Genomic DNA, 23,337 nt, shown 5'->3' with positions numbered 1-23,337 from the left:
GGTGCAAAAGAAGTTTTGTGTCAAAAATCTTGTTCTGGTTTGATCTGCAGGTAGATCTGCTGGGAGTGGAGGCTGCAGAGATGCTGGGCAGACAAAGCTCCAATAAAACACCAGACCTACAAGTCAATTAATTCTAGTCCTTGCTGTGACTCACAGTTTCTCTTGCTGTAACTGCTTTTGCTGTAGATTATATCCACCTCCATGTCCCAGACATAACATACTGCTTGTGCTGTAAAGGAGCACTGGGTACCCTCATGGATCAACATATCAAATGTAATGGATTTCTTCACTGCTGCAAGTCTTTCTGCCTCCTTAGATTTACTCCAACATTTGCCACATAATTCAAAGGAAATAAACCCATGCGACCTTGTCTCTGTTGCATCTGATTTCTTTGCATTGCTATTCTTATTCTCATATTTTACTAATATAGTAATAACCCACCCAAATATAGATAGCAATGTCTAGCAGATAAAAAAGTAATTTTAAATATCTTGTCCCACAGATACTTTGCAAAGGCTCTGCCTATTTTGAAATGGAAAACAAACTTTTTTTTGGTAAATCTAGTAACACTCAAATGAGTGGATGTTCTTTTAGTAATTCAGAATTGAAAGAAATTTGATCAGTTGTGATACCTAAAATATTCTCTCCTTAGTGATATTTCATGTGGTGCAGTTTCTGCTACCAGTATCACCATGATGGTGATACACTGTCCCCCGTGTTAAACTCTTTAACACACAGATGTGATAGCAGTGGATTGCAGAGTCCACTTGATTTCACTCCCCAGGTGCTGAGTGTGGCTTGCAGCACTGACAGACACAGCTGCTCCCCTGTGTTCTTCAGGGGTTCTCCTCATAAGGAAAGGGGAAATTTTAATGTGACTACTGAATCTAGCACTCTTTAAAAAAATAGTTCTCATCACTCCTGGCATAAATGGAAACCTCTCTCCAAGCCCTGTGCAGAACTTGGCACATCTGTGTCACAGCCAGATCTGTTGTGCTTTGCAGATGGTTGATAGAGTCAGTCTGGAAATGTAGAAAATCCCACTGCAATTACTTTAGGTTGCAAAAGAGCAGCTCCCAGCAATGCCACTGCAGTGTGCCTTGCTGTTCAGAAGAGAACATATTGTTATTGTTGATAACTGTTATTTTCCATAATCATATATACAAGAAATTGAATGTCCAGCTTTGTTTTCCTAAGACAGAAGTTATTTATCTCCATATAACACCTTGAGGTCAATATTTGCAAATCCAGCTACAGACCATAATGAAGAAAAGATAAATGATGGTTCTTTGAGCATGAGCAATAAGGAAAATATAATTTAGTCTAATGGAGCAACTTACAAGATCTTTTGTATATTTTGTTAAACCATCTTTTAATTTCAGGATGGTCTAGGAATCAAATTAGTGTGGAGAATTTTGGTTTTGGGGTTTGTTTTTTTCAAGTTCTGAAAAAAGTTTGCTGGGAGGAATCTCACAAATTACAGGGGTCCTTAATACTATAAATCAATGAGGTTTAGCTAAGTGCTGATCTAAAAACTAAATGGTTAGATATTAGGCCTTTTTATTGACCATGAGTCTTTCCAATTAAACCATTATTTAAAGATTCAATACCAATGCTGACAGGTAAAAAGTACATAAAATGCCTGTTAAAATGTTTCCCACTGAACATCAAGGAGGAGTAGGGTGTTTATAAGAGATCAGTTAAAAAAAAGTCTTGGAGAAAATGCAGACTCTCCAAAATCATAATACAAAAACATCATCTAAAATACAGAATAAATTAGAAAACAATGCCTGTTTGTTAGCATGCCCAGAATGGGGATGGAGTTTAATCTGTATTAGTGTAAATTTTTTTAATGTGACTTGCTTAGCATGTCTCACTCATCACATGTCTCCCCTGCAGGCTGTAAAGATACAACATAAACTGTAAATAGACTATAATATTTGGTTTTCAATAGCTGGTGACAGCTTGATGGGAATTTCTCAGTGAATGATTGGAAACAAATGTGCACAATAAGAAAAAAAACAAGCTTCAGAAATGAAAGAATTATGAGATGACAAATGTAAGAATTATACTTTCAGCAGATACTCCTGTTTCAGCAATGGCTCATAACACACCAGACTGTAAGAAAAGCAGAGCATTTCTCATGTTATGGGTTTAGGAAACAAAACCTTGCATGAGCTACTGAAGGTGTGGCATCAGTTTCTGGAATTCTTATTTAAGGAAAAAGAGCACCATTTAAATAGTTAATGCAATGAAAATTCAATTTAAATTTAATTTAACATGGTGGCAGTGGTTAAATTGGAGCATTTGCAAGTGCGAATACCACAGAATATGTCAGCTTGCTTCTACTAGAGAAATATCACACATGTATATTCTTCAGTATGGTATTTCCTCAATGAAATCCTGAAAGAATTTTGGGAAGGGTGTTACCTGGCTTGTGACAAATCTAGGTCTCGAGTCATCAGCATCCGTAAACCCTCTTCATTAAAGAAAAGGTTGTTTCCTCCAGACATGATACCACATTTCCTTGATGGCTTTCCACCACTCACAAGGAGGAATCTATCCGACTCCAGCTGACCTGAATACACAGTGAATACATATTTATGATTTACTCTGAAGTGCTCCTGCTGCAAGACTGCTACTTCCAGAGGAAGAGTGATAAATTAAAAATCACATGCTGAGAAATATTCAGTGTTTCCAGTGCCATGTATTCTAGAAAGCTGACATGAATCAAAGCAAAATAAAAAAAAATAAACCCAGAAGTATGAAATCTGGGATCTTAGTTTTCAGTTATTCACAAGGTTTTCCACCATTCATCGTTTATCTTAAGGTAACAATAAAGTACTTAGGTCTGTAAAGAAACTTTGGATTCCATGTGGTAGCATGCAAGCATGGGCTGGCAAAATTGAAAATGAACAGCAGCACCTGTGAAGGGATGAGTTTGGATCATGCTCCTCTTGCTGTGCTTACTAGTGGGGGAAGCCTGGAAGGGGTTTTAGAGTTGTGTGTGTGGATGCTGGGTGTGCCCAGGCATGCGTGAGGATTTGAGTTCCCTCCTGTTTTCCCTCTCTTGGGGTCTGCTGAGCACTGGCTCCCACTGCTGAGACACTTGGTCTGCTCTGAAACCACGTTTGCTGTAGTAGGGTGAGTCAGGTTTCCCTTGTAGTGAGAAATGACACGACCTGAAAGCCCTCTGCTGTTTGCCTCACTTGCAAATGCTCTGTGTCATAGCCAAACCATCATCAAATCGTAATTTGCTTACAAAATTACTTTCTACATGTAGAGTTTCAGGAAGTTCTGTTTCAATGAAGATTTTGTATCCCAGCATTAACAGTGCATTGGGCATTCACAAACTGCACTTCCAAGTGGCATCTGAACTACTTGGTTCTTGGGAATACTCCCATGGCATAAATTCTAACCAGAAGCGTGCAGGGGTGAGGAAGGCTTTGCTGTTTAATCCCTTGGACCCTGGGTTGCACTGAGATGGACAGGCAGTATTCAGACATCCCCTGCCAAAAGAGATACCTTCAAAGTCATCCTTAAGGAAGTCAGAGTTCTTGGTGCTTATTTTGCAGGTTGGGCCCGAGTAGCCAGGGTCACAGATGCACTTGGTGCCGTTGATGCAGCTGCCGTGCCCATTGCACATCTCCTCGCACTGGGGGCCAATGTACACGTTGTCAATGGCCCAAGTCACAGGCTGGGATCCAGCAGGGTAAAATCCTTGGTACCACCTGAACCTCGCCAACCTGAAAATGGCATAAAAGCATACTTATTTTATATAATAGTTTCATCTTTTTTTGTATTCCATGCATATACCATTATACACACATATATATCATTATTTCTGTTGGAACTGGCTTGATAAATAGATTAATTCTAGAAAGGGACTGCTAGGTCTAATTTCTTCAGTACCTCATGCATCTTTATGTCGATGTTCAACCCAAGTACTGACAGAAATAAAAAAACCATTATTCATTAGCTGTAATCCCAAAACTGAATGACAGACATGAAAGACAGCTATTCTTAACTCTGTCATTCATGTGGAAGATGAATGGCCAAGGTCTGGTGGATTCCCTTCTGCTTTGGTGTACAGTGTGTGGGTCAGACCCAGACACTTTCACTCTCTCCTGGAGGGTGAGATTCTATTTCATGCTTCCATTGTGTCCCCAGGGAGACCACCTGTGGGGTGGAGTGGTAGGATCTCACCCTCAATTACCCAGAAAGAAAACATGATCTGTCATGTCACCAGGTATTCAGCTTGCTTTCAGGCATCTTAATCTTAAACCAGGCTGATATTGCAAGTTTTTAATTTGAACTATATTCTCCTTTGGGTGCTGTCCTGTCATTTTTAATTCATCTCCTAAGTGCTACTTGCATCAATGCTGCATGTAAAAAGGAACCAACTGGGGAAGGAGGAAAAACAAATTGAGATGAGGAAAATACTTGAGAGACTAATTTTATTCCCAGTTGAGAAACGTTTTAAGGGAGGAAGGAAACCAGAAGATTGAAAAGGGAGAAGCACTTAATTGCCTTGCGTGTTTAATGTGTCTTGTTAAAGATATCTAAATTCAGCAGGCAAATCAATTCCATAGGTAATTGTAGCTGACAATTCTTTTTCCTCAATTTGCTAAAAAGAATTTTTTATGAGGGGATTTAGGTGACAACCACTAATAAGTGTCACAAGAAAGATACCAAAGAACCAGAGCTCTGTTAGAAGTCAACATTATCGACTTTTGTGTGCCCTGAGAGGAAGGACACAAGTGTGAGATGGAAGGTGTTGTAAGCTCTTTGTGAGAGTAGATCTCTCTCCCACAAGCTGGATTCTTTTTCCTGAGACAAGTCAGCTCCTCCTCTCAGGGTCACTCCTGGTGAGGGTGAAGCATGACTTGTGTCTGAAGCAGAGTGAATCACTACTTATTTGAGGTTTCTTCTCTGGCTCAACAGGCCCTGGACCTTTCCTCCTGGACATAACTGGAATACTAATAATTACTTACAGCTGTCTGCTGAGAACATATATTCATTTCTAAAATTACATATGTAGTGGAAATAACTTAAAATGTCTTCATCCTCAGTTAAAATATAACCACTTGACACTTGGGGGATGAAAAGGCTGGGCAATTTTTTAGAATTACAAAAGGAGAAAGGTTTGGATTTTTTTCTTGTTAATCCCATGGATTCTGGTGGAGAGATACCCCTTCAGCCCTCTGGACCAAGGATTTAATGCATTGAATGTAAGCTACTCTGCACTGCTGATCTTGGCTGGCTGTCAGCTCCTGGCCTGATGTGTTGGGAAAGGAATAGGAGAGAAGAAAGAGAAGAACAAGATAAAAGCACTCAGGAACAGAGGACTAAATCAAAATCCTGGACAGTTTAAATGAGTTAGGAGTCTGCACAGTCAAATTTTTTATTTGGAGGGATGCACTGATGGTTGGCTAAAGGGTAAAATAATTCTTTTGCACAAAATCAGGAAGTACAAGCGAGCTGCTGAAAGAGATGGTTACCTATTTCATGCTTGAAATGTTAACTGTCATAAGCCAGAAAACTCAATTTTAAAATTTAATCGTTTCCTTAAATTATTAAACATTCAGTCTTTCCAGACTTGATTCTTATTTCTTATATAGGTCTTTTCATACTTCCAGAGGCACACATGGGGTCATTTATTTAGTGGAGGACCCATTGACTGCAGTAGTTTCATAAATACTCAGTCTCATAGCTGCACAGATTCATAAAGTCTCATAGTTGCACAGCTCATTTTCATTCATACATGCTACAGTTTAATCATTGATGGTGTGATCTTTTACATAAAGTGAGTTGATGCTAGGTGACAGTTATTTGTGAAAAAGTAAACAGTGGTGTTTTTAGTTTGAAAAGTTACATATTACTATGCCTGCTAGCACAAATTATTTCTCTAAGCTGTGTTATCATCCAACCTTATTGAATGAGACTGTATTTAGATCAGACCATTTCTTCATACTGAAGTGGAATCAAGCTTATACTAGCTCCCATTTTACTGCATGTTCTTATGAAGCTCAAAGTTCATACAAGAATATCATCAGTGAATTCAAATGGCTGATGCAGGAAAGAACACTCAGAACACTCTAAGAACAGTCAGTTTTGCATTAATTTCACCAAGCAACTTCCTTTTATTAAATTGTCACTAATTAAGTATATAGGTAATAGGAAATTCCTGTGGTTATTCTACATCAGCATTAGGCACAATATGATTTGGGGAACCACCTGAACACTAGCTAACATTCAGGACAAAAAGCAGAGAACAACTGGTCATTTGGTCTGCTCCAGTGCTGCAGTTCTTATGCACCACTCTTATGCTGGGTGAAAAACAGAAATAAAAGCAAAGTAACAAGCAGTGGGGCAGGAACAGAAGCTGGACACTTACCCACAGAGGTGCAGTTTTCCAAAGTGAATGACCTCCCTCCTCCAGCCCTGGGTAGTGCCTGCGTAGTAAGTGCTACTTGGGTGATGCTCAGTGGAGCAGAGGGAGCTGAGGTGGCTGCTGCTGCTGTAGCACAAGGGGAGCAGCAGGTGCCAGGTGGCCCCCAGGTCTCGTGAGAACTCCAACTTCACCGGGTCAGCAGAGGAGCTGTCAGTGGTGCAGCCGATATTGATCTGGGGGCCAAGGCATCAAACACAGACGGTGACACAGGGCAGACCGTGGGACTCCCAGTCGTTCTTCACCTTAGTCAGCCTCCCACATTGGGTATGGTGTTTGTTTAGTCCAGGAAAATGGTGATTTGAGAACCCATTTAACAACAGGGATGATGCACTCAGAACACACACATGAACAGGAATTCTTGCACATTGCTCTCCTGTCCATGAGTATATCTCACAATAAGGGTTATGATAAAATGAATGTCATAAGAAATCCCTAACAACTTCTACCTAGAGAAAACTGTGGAGTTAATTGGGAAAATCCCAAAGGAGAGCTGCTAACATTGCTGGAATAAATGCACCAGCTCTTGCAGTCCTCTGGCAGACACTGAAGTTACCACAGCATCAAGAAAATGTGCATTATTAAAAGCAGAACTATTAAAACAAAAAATGCAAACATTAGCTTTTTGTTTATGCCAAGCTGTTAATTGCTGAGCTGCACTATGATCCTCTTTTACATTACATGTAAAAAAATAAGTTTATCACCTCAATATGTTCAGCATTCACACTCACTACCTATTTACTCATGGTTAATGCCAAAGCCCTAGAGCATAATAGCTGGGCTGGACTTAGATTCAATGTCTTAGCTTGGCAGTGTTGGAATTCTCAGGGTGTGCTCACAAGATTCCTGATATAAACAACAGTAGAAAAGGCAGAACATGAAAACCAGTTAAAAAAAAATACAGAAACTGAGACAACCAGTGAAAATTAGTCTGTTGCACTGATATTTAGATCTTCTTATAATTTCAAATTGCTTTTGTAAAAGAAAACAGATTAGTTCTTTACAGAATGACTGTCATATAAAATAAGATGTACTGTATTTACAATGCAACAAATAAAATCCAATTGCTGATGAAATACAAAGCCTATATTAAAACTGTGTAACATTTTAATATTTCTATATGTCTTTGCAGAAAAAAAACCCCTGTCTTTGTAGCATGCTGTTCTGTTAAGAAAATCTATTTGTTTCTAAAATGCAGTAATACTTGGAACTGTGCATGAATGTTGAAAGTGTATCCTACATCGAATTTCCTTCATCACTCTTCAGTGCACTTGAGTCCCATCAACCTACATTTGACTAGAAGGGTTGTCTACTCATCTGGAAGCTTAGAGAGATGCTTGACCCAATATAGGTGACTCTCAAGACACAGAGAGAAACTACTGCATTATGTATCACTCCTTCATTTACACTAATGTTCTCAAAAACGTGAGCTGAAAATTATGTTCTTACCACATATGGAAGTAAACATGTAGATTTTATGACTTAACGCTATCAAGGCTTATGTATATCTTAAAGTGACCTCAAACATTTTTGTTTTACAGGCTGTAATCTATATTTTAAAAGAGAAAATGGTTTGCATTCAATAATTTATGAATTAGTTGCATGACAAATTGAAGACTGCATGAGTACACAGCTAAACCTAATTTTCTTGGAAAACCCTTAGTATCATTTTAGTAATTTTTATAAACTCATACTATCTGCTGATTATTATGTAGCTCATATTAATGCAGCAACATGCCACATTGTTAAAAACAGCCTAGTAGATGTGGCATGGCAATTTACATTCCAGATTCTTTTCCAGTTTCTTAATGACAATATAATGACCTCTCTAAACTAATGAATTACTGGTTACTCCCATCAATAGCTGCCCCAGCCAAAGAACAGTTTAGATTCTAGGATAAGTCAGAAACACAGTTTAGTTCAGACTCTGTGTTGTCACTGGGGTACCTGTTTCCATTGACTATATGAAACAGAAAAATATGTTCCTTATTCATGTACTTTCTTTAACTCCCTAAAATGGGATGACTTCAGGCCACAATAGCCAAAAACCAGCTCATCTAGAGCAGCTAAGATGTGGGCAGAAGCAAAAGGAAAGCAGAAGCTTGTCTCTCTGAGCAAGTACAACAGTGTAGTTAAGCCAGCAGGTAGGAAAAATTATCTTCTACTGTCACAGATGAAGTTGCAGCTCTCCACTGGTCAGCTTGTAGAAATGCTGCACTCTTATCTCAAGCAGGCTGTGAAGTGGCAATTTGGACTCTTATTATATTTTGCTCATCCTCTTGCCTGGCAGTCATGACTCTCCAATGCATAGGATGTGGACTTTTATGCTGTCAGTGCAAGTGTATAGGCATGGACAAAGTAGTAATTTAGGTAAGAAAGTAGAAGACTTTGGGGCAGAAATTTCCCTTATCTGTGTATTAAAAGCATCATGATACATTTATGAGGGAGAGTAATGTCAAATCAATTAGAAGGAAAATTAGACAGGCTTTGCTATTTGGAAATCAGAAGAGCTGGGCAAATACACCAGAGCAGAATATAGAAGAACATGAAGCAAAAGGCAAAATAACTTTCTGAGGACAAGTACCTCAAATTGGATGATAGTATTTTCATTCACACTCAGGTCCCTTGTGGTAATGGAGTGCTCCCCAACTTCATTTGAAACAAATACCATAGCTGAATCTTCTTCCCTGAAAATCAAGGAAAGGAGTGCTTTAGACACAGTTTACAAAGTCACTTCTTTCTATTGAATTGCTCAGAGAATCTTACGGAGCTCTTTTAGATGAATATGGGCAATAAAGCCCAATGTTTCCACCAGGATAGAAAAACCAGTTGTCCTCTTTAGGACCGAAGTCAAAGGTATCCAAAAGGATAATAGGATTCTTTAGGTTATTTCCATCAATAATGAAGTCATCAATAATCCAGATTTCTTCTTTTTTGCCTACAAAGAAAATGGAAATATTCCTATTAAGACCTAATACTAATATTAGAGAGCAGAACAGCAGCCAGTATTTATGGATTATGTGAAGAAGAGGGTCTAAAAGTGTAGGATCATTATTTTCACTTTCCATGACAATAGTTCCCTTACTGCTTTGCAGCCTGACCCTATGGAATTAACTTTTATTCCCTAAAATTTATAGAAGTCACAGCAAAACAAACATTGAAAAGCAATGGGTGTTGAACAATTACCTTCTATTTAAATCACATTTACTTTGAAATTCAGTCATTGTCTTCTTCAATTAAGAATCATCTAAATGAGCAGCTGCTACAGAGTCAAAGCAGCCTGAAAGTGCAATTTCATTCTACATCCTTGCACTCAGCAGCTTGTGTTTGTATGGGAGGAGTTCTTCCATAGAGAAGGAAATTCTGAAACTCCTCTCCAATGGATTATGTATTCATATACATCAGAAAATTTGTATTCGCAAATTGAGGAGGAAGGATTAAATTGAAGGATCTTCTGTGTAGTATTTCTTCATTTGTCTAAAAATGTTTGAGTTCATCAGAGAAAAGTTTAGATAATTTTTTTAGGCAGGACATATCAGAAAAATGGACTGAAACAGGATTGTCAGGACCAGATTTGAATTTGACTTCTTTTTGTTAGTGGTGTGCTAGGTATTTGCCTACATGGAATAAACTCCTGCTGAATCACCATGTCTAAATGATTGCTGGAATTCTTTAGAGCTGTTAATGTCAGTTTCTGCTAGGAGCTGTGCTTAGAGTAACTGAGAGCAGAGGAGAGCTTCCTTCAGCTGGCACATCTGTAAGGAGGAGGAATGAGCTGCATTCCTCTTGTGGTTTTCCAGCCCTTTACAAATTAATCAAAAGATTAACTGCTCACTACATACTCTTTCTAAATGGGTTTTTAATGCCTAGTTAATTCTGAGCAAGGTAGGCCCAGTTCCCATTTACACTTGGGACTCTTTTGTATAATTGGAGCATCCTAATGGGGCCTCGGTATAAGTGAGAATCATGTCCATTAAAAATAATGAGAAGAACCTGAGTGAAGTTAACTTTATTGGTGTTGCTTGATCTCCCACTCCCTCCAGGGGCAAAGCTGATGCTTTCTGCACACAATCCAGGGCTATCAGGTGAAGGTACTTCACTTTAAAGCATTCGACTGCTTTATAAAAACAGTGAACATAACCCTGCAGTAATTCTAATTGAAGGAATTCAAACACAAAACCCACATGATTTAGGAGTCTCTCTAATTGTTCTGTTCAAAAAATGCACTCTCTTAGAGATGCTGAGCTGTGCAAGCATGGACCTGGATTCCCAGGGCATGTCTCTTCCTTACCATTGTTGTAAGGTTGCCAGAGCCGGAACCGTGTTGCGTTGCTTTGGGCTGCGTAGGGCAGAGGAACGTTGATAAAGAGAACATCTGTAGTCTGGGTGAAGTAAAACTCATCTATCAGGTGCCAAGTGATGCCACCATTGACAGAATATTGCAGCAGGATGGAATGAGACCTCTCAGGGGTGCCTGGAGCATAAAGAACATGGATTTATATTCATTAAAATCCAGTAAATTCCAACAAGTATAAATTAAATTATGTTGCTCTGACATGCACTACAAAGTATGGGCTTCCTTTAACTACAGTGTAAGCTGTTGACATGTTATATACACATTGTACACATACATCTTTCTATGCTTTCCCTTGCTTGTTTGTCTGCAAAATGCAAATGAAATAGGGCCTAAATTTACTGTTCATTATACATATGAGCATAGTTAATTACTTAGAGGGGCAGCTATCTCAGTGCTATACTTTTTTAGATTAGATTTTTTAGATTAGAACCAGCTTATTCTACCACTAACATATTCCAGTAATACAGTATTTATTTGCTTGTTTTGTCCAGGTACCAGACATTATCTTCACCATATGTAGTACCCACAGATAAAGTCACAGTTGCTATCCTCATAAATTTATGAGTCTATGGCTCTCATTGCAGACACTGGGATGAGGATACTCGTGCCCAGAAATAACGTAATTGATAGAGAGCACTGAGGATCTTTATTAGCATGTTTTAACACTAACAAAGCAATATTCTGTGTGTTAAGCTGGGCCTAAAAGTCAGTGGAACTGACAGTAAAATTTGCATTTTCTGGCAAACTACCAGCTTCTCCTATTTTTTTCACTTAGAGCTTTAAAGAGTGAAAGTCAAAAGCTCTTTACAGCCCCAGTTATTAACACATGCTAATTAGAGCCCAGCACTCATCCCTAATGCTGGTTACTGTACACAAGCTTAGCCCCAGCCTGTATTTGTGCCTAACTGTCCAGGAATACCAGTGTTCAAGTGATGGTACCTCTGAACTGAGGTCTCACTCAGACAAATTTAGTCTCTGCACCCTTCATGGTGTGGCACAGTGTTGGCATACCCCCAAAAACTCAGTCAGGAACCAACAGAAGGAAAGGACTGAAGGACAGTTTCTTCATCCCTGACTCACTTCATGTTACTGTGCAAACTTGTCCCTTGTTCCATTCTTAAATTAACCACATTTGCTGAAACCAAAGTGCCTGGTGCACATGCTCCTGCTCCCCTCTGCTCCAGTGCTAAGTACTCAACCACCGGCTGTGGAGCAGAGCAGGGAGGAGCTGTTTGCAGTCAGGAACTGATTTCAGCTTATCTGTGGCAATTGTCAGTAAACAACACACTGCTTTTAACACTCACAGCTGAGAGATATGCCCAGCTATATCAATTTGTATTCAACATTAGGGAGCTTGTTGGGACTAAGTCTTGGATCTAACAGTCAAGCTAACAAGTGATACTGGTTCAATAAGGAATGATTTCTCCTGGAGTTTCACGGTCCTACTCCTTTTGGGTCAATTGGCAAAATCCAGGCTTGAGCCTTTGGCTATTCCTGCCTTCAGAACAATATTTTTACTCATTTTTTAAAAAATATTTTTTCAATCATCATATGAAGAAATATTACCAAGGCATAATTTTGTAGAAGAAGTCTTCACAAAGACTTTGCTTATAAACATGAAATATTTGGCATGTTATCATTTTGGGGCATGTTATATTTTTGGCTGTTACAGTTTCCTCTCTTTTTGATGAAGTACTAAACCCAGTAATAAATAGCCAAATATATATGATTAAATGCCTATTAAAGGAAAACAATAATAATTCACACAGAGCTATATTTTCACTTGTACATATACAGATTTGGCTAAGATACTTATTTAGGAAGAAAGAGGGGCTTCAAAACTATTTTCAAGCTACTGGTAAATGTCGAGTCAGAGTCTCAGAGCACTGAGCTTACACAGAAACTATGGACATTTTCCTTACACCAGAAGGAGAGGAGTTTTTCAACATTAAGAGTTCAGCCTGGAAGTGCAGATTCTATCAGAAAATTTGGGGAAAACTGCTGAAATTGCATGGGAGTGGCTCAAACCTTCAAGCAGTTTAGTGGTTCTCCATCATGTCTCTCCAGACTTAGGTATAATTATTTTTTAAAGCCAAGGATGGCAGGGCCTTGGAGCAGGGTAAGGCTGAATCATTGGCTTAGAAGTCCTTGTACTGGAGGAACTGTCATGTTATTTACAGCAACACGTAAAACTTGTCTTGCAAAGTCTGACTGTTCCTCATATCAATTAAATAGAATTATGGAGTTTCAGTTATCTCTAAGATATCTACTAGGCAGTCAAATGTTGAGAGATTTGAATGCAGTGGACTGAAGCTTGAAAATGAAAAACACTGTAGTTTACTATTAGTCCCTTAAGTAATTTACTGTAGGCCCCATTTTATAACATAAAAAAACTGGACAAATAATTTTTTCCTAACATAGTGGGAAATCTCTACAAAATCTTGAGATCTTGTGTTCCTTTTTTTGCCCAAAAACTTTACTAGGTGTGCTGTTTTTGACAGTACTACAGCCCATTTTTTCCTTAGGAACTGCACAGGCAGCCTTGTGGGCTGGGAGCAAGGTAGGGATGATGCAAAATTTCAAACAAGCTCCTATTATAATCTGCCATAAACTGTTGATCACTATCATACACTGAAGCTGAAAATTCTGTATTCTTTTCTGTGTTGCTACTGTGTACTAATATAGCTAGAGAAGTGATAGTAAATCAACAGTGATCTTACCTTTGGCAATAAATTTAAATGAAAACTGGATGTACACTGTGTTAGTGCAGTCTAGATCTCTTGACACAAGCATTCTCAGTCCTTCCTGCAAATACAGAATATACAATGTGAATATCAGTTCCCATTACTGAGTATGTTCTGCAGCTTACTGTTGCTTGGATGTTGCCTGTTACTGAGTGCTGGTGGCAGCAAGAGGGGAAGTTCTCTATACCACATGTTTTCCCAGGCAGAAAATGGGGACAGTGACACCCTTGGTAAAGTGAGCCAAGATATGACAGAGGCACAACTACATGGCCAGGTCCAGGCAGTTCCAGCTCATTCAGTTCGTGCTCTGAACCCCTGGGATGTGATTGGATCTGCAAGCACGGACTTAGACACTGAGTCCAAGCTACTACACTCATTTTTTATGCAAACTATACAGTTGCCAAGCACCCTAATTTCCAGGCAGGGACAGTCCTCTCTAGGAGTTCTTTTCTGTACCTCAAAACATATTTTGTACAAATATCCTCTTCTGGGGCAACCTGTTGACTTGTAAGGAAAGGGAGCACACAGGAAACCTCATAGGGACCAGATGAGCTTGCTGTTGGATCCTGGGGCCAGAGCCAGTCCCTGTTCTGCAGAGATCTGGCAAACCACCTCTCAGAGCTTCCCTCTTTCTCAGACCCATTCCCCCAGGGGAACAATCTGCAGGAGCGAGCAATGCAAATTTTAGACAATTCACATCTCATGATTTGGGATTTAAATAATCTAAAGAGGTTGAACTGGAGTCAAGCTTTTGCAAATAAATACTCAATTAATTAATTTATACACCAAACATTATTTAACTTCTCCTTTTGGGGGGCGCCTGAGTTCACAGCGTCAAATGAAGACTCGTGCGAGCTGAGAATTTGTGTGCTTGTGAACAAAAGTCTATTATTCATTTTGTTAAGAACTGAAAAATCTAGAAAATATATGTTCTTTTGAAATCTGTAATCAACAAAAATAAGTCTTTAAAGAACTAGAAAACATCAAAATGATAGAACTGAGTAAAACACAGACAAAATACATAAACATTGATTACACAGACTACAGCCCTGACTAAATTGTATTATTCAAAATACTAAAAAGCCAATCAGGAGACTTCAACATGATTTTAATGTGTACCATATTTGCAAATAGTTCACTTCAAGAATCTCAGTGTAGAGTTTCATTCTTTTCCTTTGGTGGTCAAGGAGGAGTTTATATCACAAACAAAATAATACACAGCCAAGAGATGAAACCCATCTGTTCATAAAAAACAACTGTGGAAAACATGGTGCTGTGGAAAACATGTTTAGGGTAGGAAAAGACAAGATAAACAAAATGTCAAATTCTAGCCAAAAGACTTCAATATAAACATATGGGGCTAACAAGAGAAAATTTACTTTCTATTTTTAACTCTACTGGTTTTCATTAATTGTTTTTTCAATATAAGTAATCTCTCACCCCTTTAAAAATGAGAGCTGTTCCAGACTTGATGGTGTCACCATTCAGGTTTCCCCTCTCAGCACCGTAGACTTCAGGCCACAGGTCTGGATGCAAATTACCATTGAAATCATCCTTCAGGACAGATGGCAGAGGAAGGACAGGGACACAGTATGGACCTCCAAAGCCTCTGTCACACCTAGCAACACATTGGGAAGAAAAGGTATTATTATCCATCTGGCCTGTATAAAACACATCCTTTCTTTGAAGCAGCTTAAGCAGTTTTCTACTCACATGCAATGACCTGAATCACAGATGCCGTGCCCTGAGCACATCCAGGGGCATCCTGTAGCCAGAACCACATTATCAATAGCCCAAGAATCAACTCCAGAAGCATAGTTGTACTGAATCCATCTGAACCGGGTTCTGGGAGAGCTATTAAAGACAGAAGAAATGTATTCCAGGATTCAAAATTCTGATCCAGAAAGTGCTAAATACTAAAAAGAAAATCCCACAGATTTCTGAAGAAAAGCATATTAATAAGCATTGCCCACTTATTTTGAAAAGATTCATATTCTGGAGGAAACTGTGAGTTTAAATTTCTCAGGTTAGTCTTTTTGGCAAAATTCCAGCATATTCTAAAGAAAGGTGCCCAAAGTGATAATCAAGAAAGAACATTGCTGAGATACTTGCTGACCAGCAAAGTGGTTAAGCAGAAATTAGAAATTCCATTAGCATTTGACAGCTCCATGTGTTGCTAGCAGAATGGAAACAATAAAATTGCATCAGTAAAGTATGAAGTTATGAAAGTTCATTTATACTAAGTGTTGTGTGAAGAAAAAAACAATAGTTATATATGTTTATATACATATATATATAAGAATGTATAAATATAAATGTACAAATATGTACATGCATACAAACTGCTGTCACTGCTGACTGCCTTATTATCCTCAAATGAGGAAACTATTTTGGAAAAAAGAAATTCTTTGGAAGATGATGTAGGATCCTCTGGAGGGAATTGTGGAATTGGAAGCTGTGAACTCCAGGCCCAGTTAATTTCCTATGTGTCCATTTTTACCACGACATTTTCTGGGTGATGAAAAGTACAGAAGTGTGTACAGTGCTCTGAAGAATTACGGAACTTCTCAGAACCATGGTAAGCAGTGTCATCATTACCTGTCCTTCCCAAACTAGAGCATGGTTTTATTTAGAGAGATGGATGCCAGCACATCTGCCACATCCATTTAGAGCCCTGTGATATCCTGAGGATGTCAGCAGAACTCTCCTCCTGGTCAAAAGGGAGAAGGTGGCACGTCCAGTGATGTGTTCTGACTTGCTGAATGCTGTGACAAACATGTCTGAATGTTGGATAACAACTTAATGTGCAATAACAGAAAACACTGCTGTAGGAAAGGATGGATCAGAGTATTTATTCTTGCTTCTTATTGCATAAATGTTAGAAAAGCTGGTTTAGCATTCTTGCTCTTACTGTCATAAATTATAGGCAAGACTTAAGAATTCATTCATCAAAGTTGTAACATCCTTAAGTCCCTACACTTCACATTATAGCTGATGAAATATTTTGAAGTGAAATTTAAAATTCTGGTTGCGTGACAACACACGTTTAAAAATTTAAAAGACACGCAGAACATTCCCAAGCTGGAGGATGTTTGTTCTAATTAGATCAGCAAATCCTTTGTCATGCTAAACAGCCAGAAGAGCAGCACTCACTTGGTTGAGGGTGGGAGGTAGACAGTAACTCTCTTCCAGTTTTGGAATCTTTCTGAAGTGTAGATGGAGCTCTCGGTGTACTGCTGACAGCCAATTGTTGGGGGGACACACTCCTCTGTCACCAGGTGCCAGTCTCTCCCATTGTTTAGGGAATACTGCAGGTGAACACTGTGGGAATTGCTGTATGGCTTACTGCAACCCATGCTCAGCTCAAACTGCAAGAATGTGGAGGCTGATACGTGGAAGTCCCAAGTCTCAGCATAACGAGGTTTTCCTAAGAAAAGAGAGGAAAACAACAAATACAACAGCAAAGTGTACCTTCAGCATATGTTTTCAATACTGTCATTCAAATTTGTTACCTCTATCTTCACCTTTTTCCAGCCCTCTCTTCCCTACAGATTACTAAATACCTGGATTTGTCTATACCTGCCATCTTGTAAAGCTTGATCCTTATATAACTTATAAAGTAGACTCATACAAAATTTAGCAATGTTTGATGACACATACCAATGTTTTCACTGAACATCAGAGCTGTATCCATAGACAGGCAGTCAATGTCTACTTGACCTCCTTGTATTCTGTACCAGCTTGCTTGTAAATCCACAGTTCCATCAAATTTATCCTGGAAGCCAGTCTGAGAGCTGTCATTCATCCCTATAAGCACATCGTCCAAAGCCCACTGAGCTGAATGCTTCCCTACAAAAACCAGAACAGACAGGTTAGTGGAGTCCCTGTAAGTTGTTTTTAATGCCCATATGCTGTGTTCACTCAGTGAGCAGTGCTCAATCACACAGACTGAGCACTGTTAAACAAGCCTAAAACATTGCTCAAGGATGCACCTGGACTCTAGAGCATGTTTCTATTACAGATAAACACAGGTATCTCCCTCTTCATTTCTTTGGCTTCAGTGCCTTTGCCATCATATGCTCTCCCTCTGTTTGATGAGACACTCCCTGAGCCTCTAGACTGGGGATTTTCATTTTATGGATCACAACCCTCCTGCCATTCCCCACAGCTAAACTAGAAAGGCCTCTGAATAGTTCCCAAAATAGCTTTTGTATGAAAGTGAATAGAACATGAAGGAAAATGCTGAAGGCTCTGTGTACAGATAATATTTAGAGAAGTGCTGCTCTCCTTCCTGGAAATCTCTCTCCTCTTGCTCTCTAGCTTACAGGCATTTCACTTTCATCATCTCCAGCCCATTTCTTCAGCCTTCATCTCAATTCACCTTTCTACTGGCATTCTGAAAAGAACATCTCACTGCACAATTATTGCCCTCACAGGAGAGGAAGGGAAGCCTTTACAATAAATGGTGAGCTTGCAGCAGTGTGCCAGGACTTTTGCCTTGCCACCAAGAGGAACATGGGTCATGGCTGATAGGGCCACTCTACACTGAGGAATGGCAGAGCATAGTCCATGAAGGAACTAACATCTCTAATCAGAACTGGTTGTCACCTGTGGGTGCTGGTGTGGAAGGTGCTATCTCAACTTCCAGTCATAAAACCTTGCTTATACTGGGAGCCATCAGTGGTCTTAAGAGTGATGACCCTCAGCAGGGACAGATGTCATCCAGGTGCCACCAAGGCAAGTATAGGGAGCAACAGGTTGGACACTGCACCACTCACCAGTGCAAATGATCATCACAGAATGATGGTCTGTGGTGCACCTGTCATTGCTCAGCATTTTTTACCAAAGGAACTGTCTTCTTAACTAAATGACATCCCTCTTGTCTATTCTCTTACCTAGTGGGGACAATTATGTCCAGCACATACTGGACTTGACTCAAGAAAATGTATTAATAAAATCAGCCATCAAATGAAAAGTGATGTCTAAGAAGCTGCATATCATAATCCATACCTGAATGTAAGCTATGTGCTTTGCTCCCCAAGGAATTGCTGTTGAAATGTACTTTGCTATATTTCTGAATATTGCCTTATATTTCCTGCAGTTCATGATCTGCTGCCTTGTGCAAAGGTAAGACTTAATCAGGACACTTTTAGTAGTGGTAATGTGCCCCCATGTGAGGGGAGCTCTCACAGCAGCTGTAGGAATCAGTCAGCACCAGCGTTCAACTTTGAGTTGAGGATGTGGGAAGTGGCTGAGTGGTTTTGCATGGGCAGGGGAGCTGAGCTCTAGGACACTAGAAATGGTGGGAGGAGGGGGCCCTGTTCTGGAGTGTGGAGATATTAAAATAGTGAGATGGGAGTCACCAGGTAGGCAGATTCAAGGCCAAGTTATGCCTACACTTCCAAAACAGAGAAAAAAATGAGATGAAGAGTGTAAGCCATTTGGCATCCCAGGTCACTGTATACTCAGGTAGAACTCTGATTTTATTTAGGCTTTTTTTTTTTTTTAATTGTAATTTTTTCCCCCTCCCTCCTTTTATCTCAGCATCTTTGGTTTAAACTTAAATAATTTTACTCTTAAGTCCACTCATCATCCTGGTGCTATAAAAGAAAATCATGGCCACAGTGTGACTCAGAAAAGCCCAAATATGCTCCTACAACATCCAACTGTTCAAAATACTGTGTTTTTATGAGCTGAGGTTTCTGTACAACATGTTTATACTGAGTAGCACTGACATGTGGGTTGTGTAAAGCTGCTTAATGAATTTTTAGGATGGCCTTGCTTACCGTGTTGTGGCTGCCACCAGCGGAAAGCGGTGGCAGGGGTCTTGGCCTCTCGAGGTAAATCTATGGAGACAACCTGGGGCTCCAGGTACGACATGAAGTCCAGCTCTCGCAGCAAACTCCAGGTGATCCCGTTGTCATTTGTGTACTGAACAACAAGTCCTGTATTTAAAATGAGGAAAAGAGTCAGTGTGACTGTGCAGAGCAAAGAGGGGTCAATTCACCCTGTGCTCTGGAACTGCCAGCTCCCATCCTGTGCACAGACCTTTTGACATGTGCCCCACCCTTCAGGCAACTCCTGGTCCAGGAACATTTAGTGGACAAAGTCCTACTGCAAAGGTGATGTGGGTCACCAGCTGCCACATGCTATCTTGATCATTTTCACCAAACTCAAAGAATCAAATCTTTCACACCCTCAGGGAAACTAATGATCATACCACAGAAATGATAGGAATAATATGATTTTCTTTACACAGTATTTATTTCATGTTGGGTATCCTTGCAGTTTATGTGAAAGCCTAAGTTATAATTCTGATAGCTGGGATTACAATCCTCCTGCTATGTATGCAAGCTCACAGCATCCTTGGAAATTAATTATCATAGTATTTAGATAATTGAAGATGGTCTTTGTATCATGCACACAGTATGGCAAATACTAGGATACAACAGAAGCCCAGCAGAGCTCATCAAAAGGGATAATACAAGAATGAAGCGCCTGTGCATATTTCTTCTCTTAAAACTCTTTTATATTGGTTTATGTTCAAAGATAAAGGATATTTTTTTTTGGTGTCTTATGCTGGTGCAAATGAGTAAGGAATCAAACCCTTGGTGTAATCTGTGCTGCAAGATTACAGCTTTCTCAGAGAGTGAGTCAATGCCAAATATCAGGAAACAATCCATTGATGTTAAAAGCTTTATACTGAAAGAAAAATTAAATTTTCTCATCTCTCATGTCAGTGGTCTGTCTTTATGTAACTAGACCACTTTACATGGGAATCTGCTCCCAGAATTCTGATCCTTCCCAAACACTATCCCAAAAGTATCAGTCCTCCACCACAGGAACTTTAAGCATATGGGCCAAATAAGAGCAGAGACATCTGGGAGAGATGAATTTATTCAGACTAAATAAATTTTCAGCTGCAACTTTATAATCTTGTGTTTTGGGTAAATCATGCATAAGCTTGTTTTGGAAGGCAATTTTTTATTAGACCCACTGGTGTAGTTGAGAAGATGAACAAGTTCTTAGGTACACAACTCCTCTTCAGGTCAGAAATGGAGTTTTCCCACTTTATCCTGAACTGGAATTTCATTCCTTTTATTTCAGACCTTATGTAAAGTCCCATGGATTCGTAAATTTACCCATTTTCCAACATTATCAAATAGTTTAATACAAGCTATTATACTTTGCTTTGTAAATGTTGTCTTTCTTAGACCATCACAGCCCCCACAGTTACTCCTACAGACGGATCACCATTAGGTTTGGTGTAACTAATTATAACTAGAAATGTCCATCAAAAGTAAATATTTTTCTCCAACATTTACAAAACTGAGGAGGTAATTGATTGATGTTAAAAAAAACCCCAACTTCTTGATTGTGTAAAGGCAGAAAAAGGTAAAAACACTGCTGAAGACGCAAAATGAAAAAGGCTTATTATAAAGAAAAGGGGCTTTACCTTCATTCCTGGCTCTTGGTCTGTTGCAGGAGTTACCAACAGTCTTGCTTCCAAGTTGTACATAAAATTGAACTAGCCTTTTAAAAAACACAGGATAGAAAAGAAGTGTAATCATCTTCTGATAACATAAGATCAGTCAGGATAATTTGCTTCTCTTAACTAATGGCATTTTGAGTTAGATCATTATTCCAGGCTTATTGATTAGGCAATATTCCCAGAGAAACCAAACAGGCATGGTAAGTAGTGAAGGACCCAAGACAGAAGAAAATTATGTGGTTTATTAATCTTGTGCCTAATAAACATGTTTTTGAGTGAGTACGAGAAGTTAGCAGTTCCATCACACACAAAAGTTTCAAAATCTCCAAAGCAGACAAAGCTACTCTTTACATCAGATCTTACCTTGGCCTATTGTAACTGGAAATTAGGTGAAGCCTTAAAACACAGCATTAGATTTGTAATAAAATTATTATATCCTCCTATACCACCAATTCTTTTTAGATCCTTAAATTCTCAATGTAAACAATTTTCAGTGAAATGAGTCCACTGAACATTTTGTGAAGTAAACCCTTTGATTTTGAACCTATAAATCATTACTTAATTGAATATTCTCTTGTTCTCACATCATGAAGTGGTGAAGGAAAATGTTCCTGAGCTGCTTTTCTTGCAAACTGCCCTGTAGTCAGTGATTTTATCACTTCCCAACCTTTTCTTATTCCTTCTTACTGTAAACCATGGCAACCATTGCATCTGAGTCTCTGCATGAACATATTTCTGTGTCTTCAATTCTTCCCAAAACTACTTTCTGCAACCCTTCTAATGCCACAAAACTCCTTGAGATGGGATTGCTGATTTTATTGTCAGAACTCTGGATTAGTCTGGAACATCCCTGTTTAGCAATATTTGAATTAAGTATTATTCCATCCTTGTGCTCCAAAATATTTTTAAGTTGGGTTTTTTTCCCAAGCTACAGTAATTCTATATCCCTGCTGAGCTTGTTTATTATTGTGACTGTGGTTTTAGAGTAGTTTACATTTTATCCTAGATACACACTATTCTGCTATATAGCTACAATTAATTTCAATTGATTGCCTGCTGCTCACTCCCAAAATTTCACTGCATGTCTGAGACATTCATCTGAGTCTTACTGGGTCATAACTAAGGTAAAGAGCATTGAGATGACTCAGAATGCCATCACCCCCTAACCTACACATTCTTGACATGTTGTCCCCATTGCACACCAAAAACGGCGCCTGAGCAGAGAAACTGGACTCAACCCTACGAGGAGATTTTGCATGCTGCAAGTTGGCAATGCCATTCTCCTCCTTGCTTCCTGGCCAATTTTTAAATTAGGATGATAGAAAATCAGGCTTCATTAATTCCATTGCATGTAGATAACATCTTTATTTAAAACATAAATTTTGAGGTGTATTTTTGCCACTCAAATAATTCTTCACAAGGATAACTCTTTTTGCTCCAAAGGATTTGGTCCTAATTTGTCGCAATTTTGGTAAAATCACAGACAATCTACAGGACTACAGCCAGAACCAGTAAAATGTAGACAGGACTCCAATTTCCCTCACCCGCTGTTACATACACAATATCATAATCCTCCTCTAAATCCAGATTCTAAATTCAGTTACATTCCAGTTCTGTTGTCAAAATCTGTGTCTACTGTCAGAGATGTTTTGTATATCCATAGGGTCTAGGACAAGCCAGAATATCCCCATCAATCTCATTGCTAAAATAACCCCATAGATAGCTCTAGACAGTCAGGCTCACAGTACTACATCATTTAGCCAGGTAGGCTCTATTTGTTTGCTGCAGCTCTGTTGTTGGAGACAGTATCAGGCAATAAAACTCTAGACAGAAGCATCAGAGGTGAATAGATTTACAGTCCTGTTATGAAATTCTTTTATTCTTGCCAAATGTGAAGATCGTTAAAAAGCAAAACCAAAGAACAAAAAACTCTTTCTGCAGAAGAGTGAATCAGCCCATCTGATCTCTAAGTGCCTGACCCAGAACAGCTCCCTGGGATGGCTGCACAATCATTAGCAATGGAGTCTGTAAAGCAGATGGGAGCCAAGTCAGCTAACAAGCCAGATGTCACCACTTGGAAAAAAATATATGTCTATTCCATGGTTTTCGTCTAGATGCCAGGTAGGCACCGTGTGCAAATGCTCCCACCACCAGATAGTTAAGAGTGTCATAAGGGACAGGCCATCAAAATGGGAGGCAGCATCTCATCAGCAACCAAAATGCATCCATGTCTCACATTGTCAGTCAGAAGGATGGAAGCAGTGCCAGTGGAACTGTGCCTTTGGTGTGTTGG

At 39.2% G+C, this 23,337-nt stretch overlaps 1 protein-coding gene across 1 annotated transcript in view; it reads right to left on the bottom strand.

The window, feature by feature from the left end:
- The window catches only part of RELN (reelin), a 271,094-nt gene that overhangs the window by 34,532 nt on the left and 213,225 nt on the right, over positions 1-23,337 (bottom strand). Inside the window, exons 31-43 of the mRNA XM_014255169.2 lie at positions 21,009-21,085; positions 19,339-19,497; positions 17,213-17,401; positions 16,706-16,979; positions 15,266-15,406; positions 14,993-15,170; positions 13,529-13,613; positions 10,743-10,925; positions 9,218-9,389; positions 9,036-9,138; positions 6,398-6,627; positions 3,526-3,746; positions 2,431-2,578 (exon numbers count right to left, since the gene is read on the bottom strand). Of these exons, the coding sequence (XP_014110644.2) occupies positions 2,431-2,578; positions 3,526-3,746; positions 6,398-6,627; positions 9,036-9,138; positions 9,218-9,389; positions 10,743-10,925; positions 13,529-13,613; positions 14,993-15,170; positions 15,266-15,406; positions 16,706-16,979; positions 17,213-17,401; positions 19,339-19,497; positions 21,009-21,085 (2,160 nt within the window). The remainder of the gene's footprint in view (positions 1-2,430; positions 2,579-3,525; positions 3,747-6,397; positions 6,628-9,035; positions 9,139-9,217; positions 9,390-10,742; positions 10,926-13,528; positions 13,614-14,992; positions 15,171-15,265; positions 15,407-16,705; positions 16,980-17,212; positions 17,402-19,338; positions 19,498-21,008; positions 21,086-23,337) is intronic.

This window comes from Pseudopodoces humilis, chromosome 5 (genome assembly GCF_049639895.1).
Source record: "Pseudopodoces humilis isolate 2021_Gansu_Grassland_sample_001 chromosome 5, ASM4963989v1, whole genome shotgun sequence".
Lineage (NCBI taxonomy): Eukaryota > Metazoa > Chordata > Aves > Passeriformes > Paridae > Pseudopodoces > Pseudopodoces humilis.
Note: the sequence above shows the minus strand (reverse complement) of the source record. Positions and strands in the feature narration are given on the sequence as shown.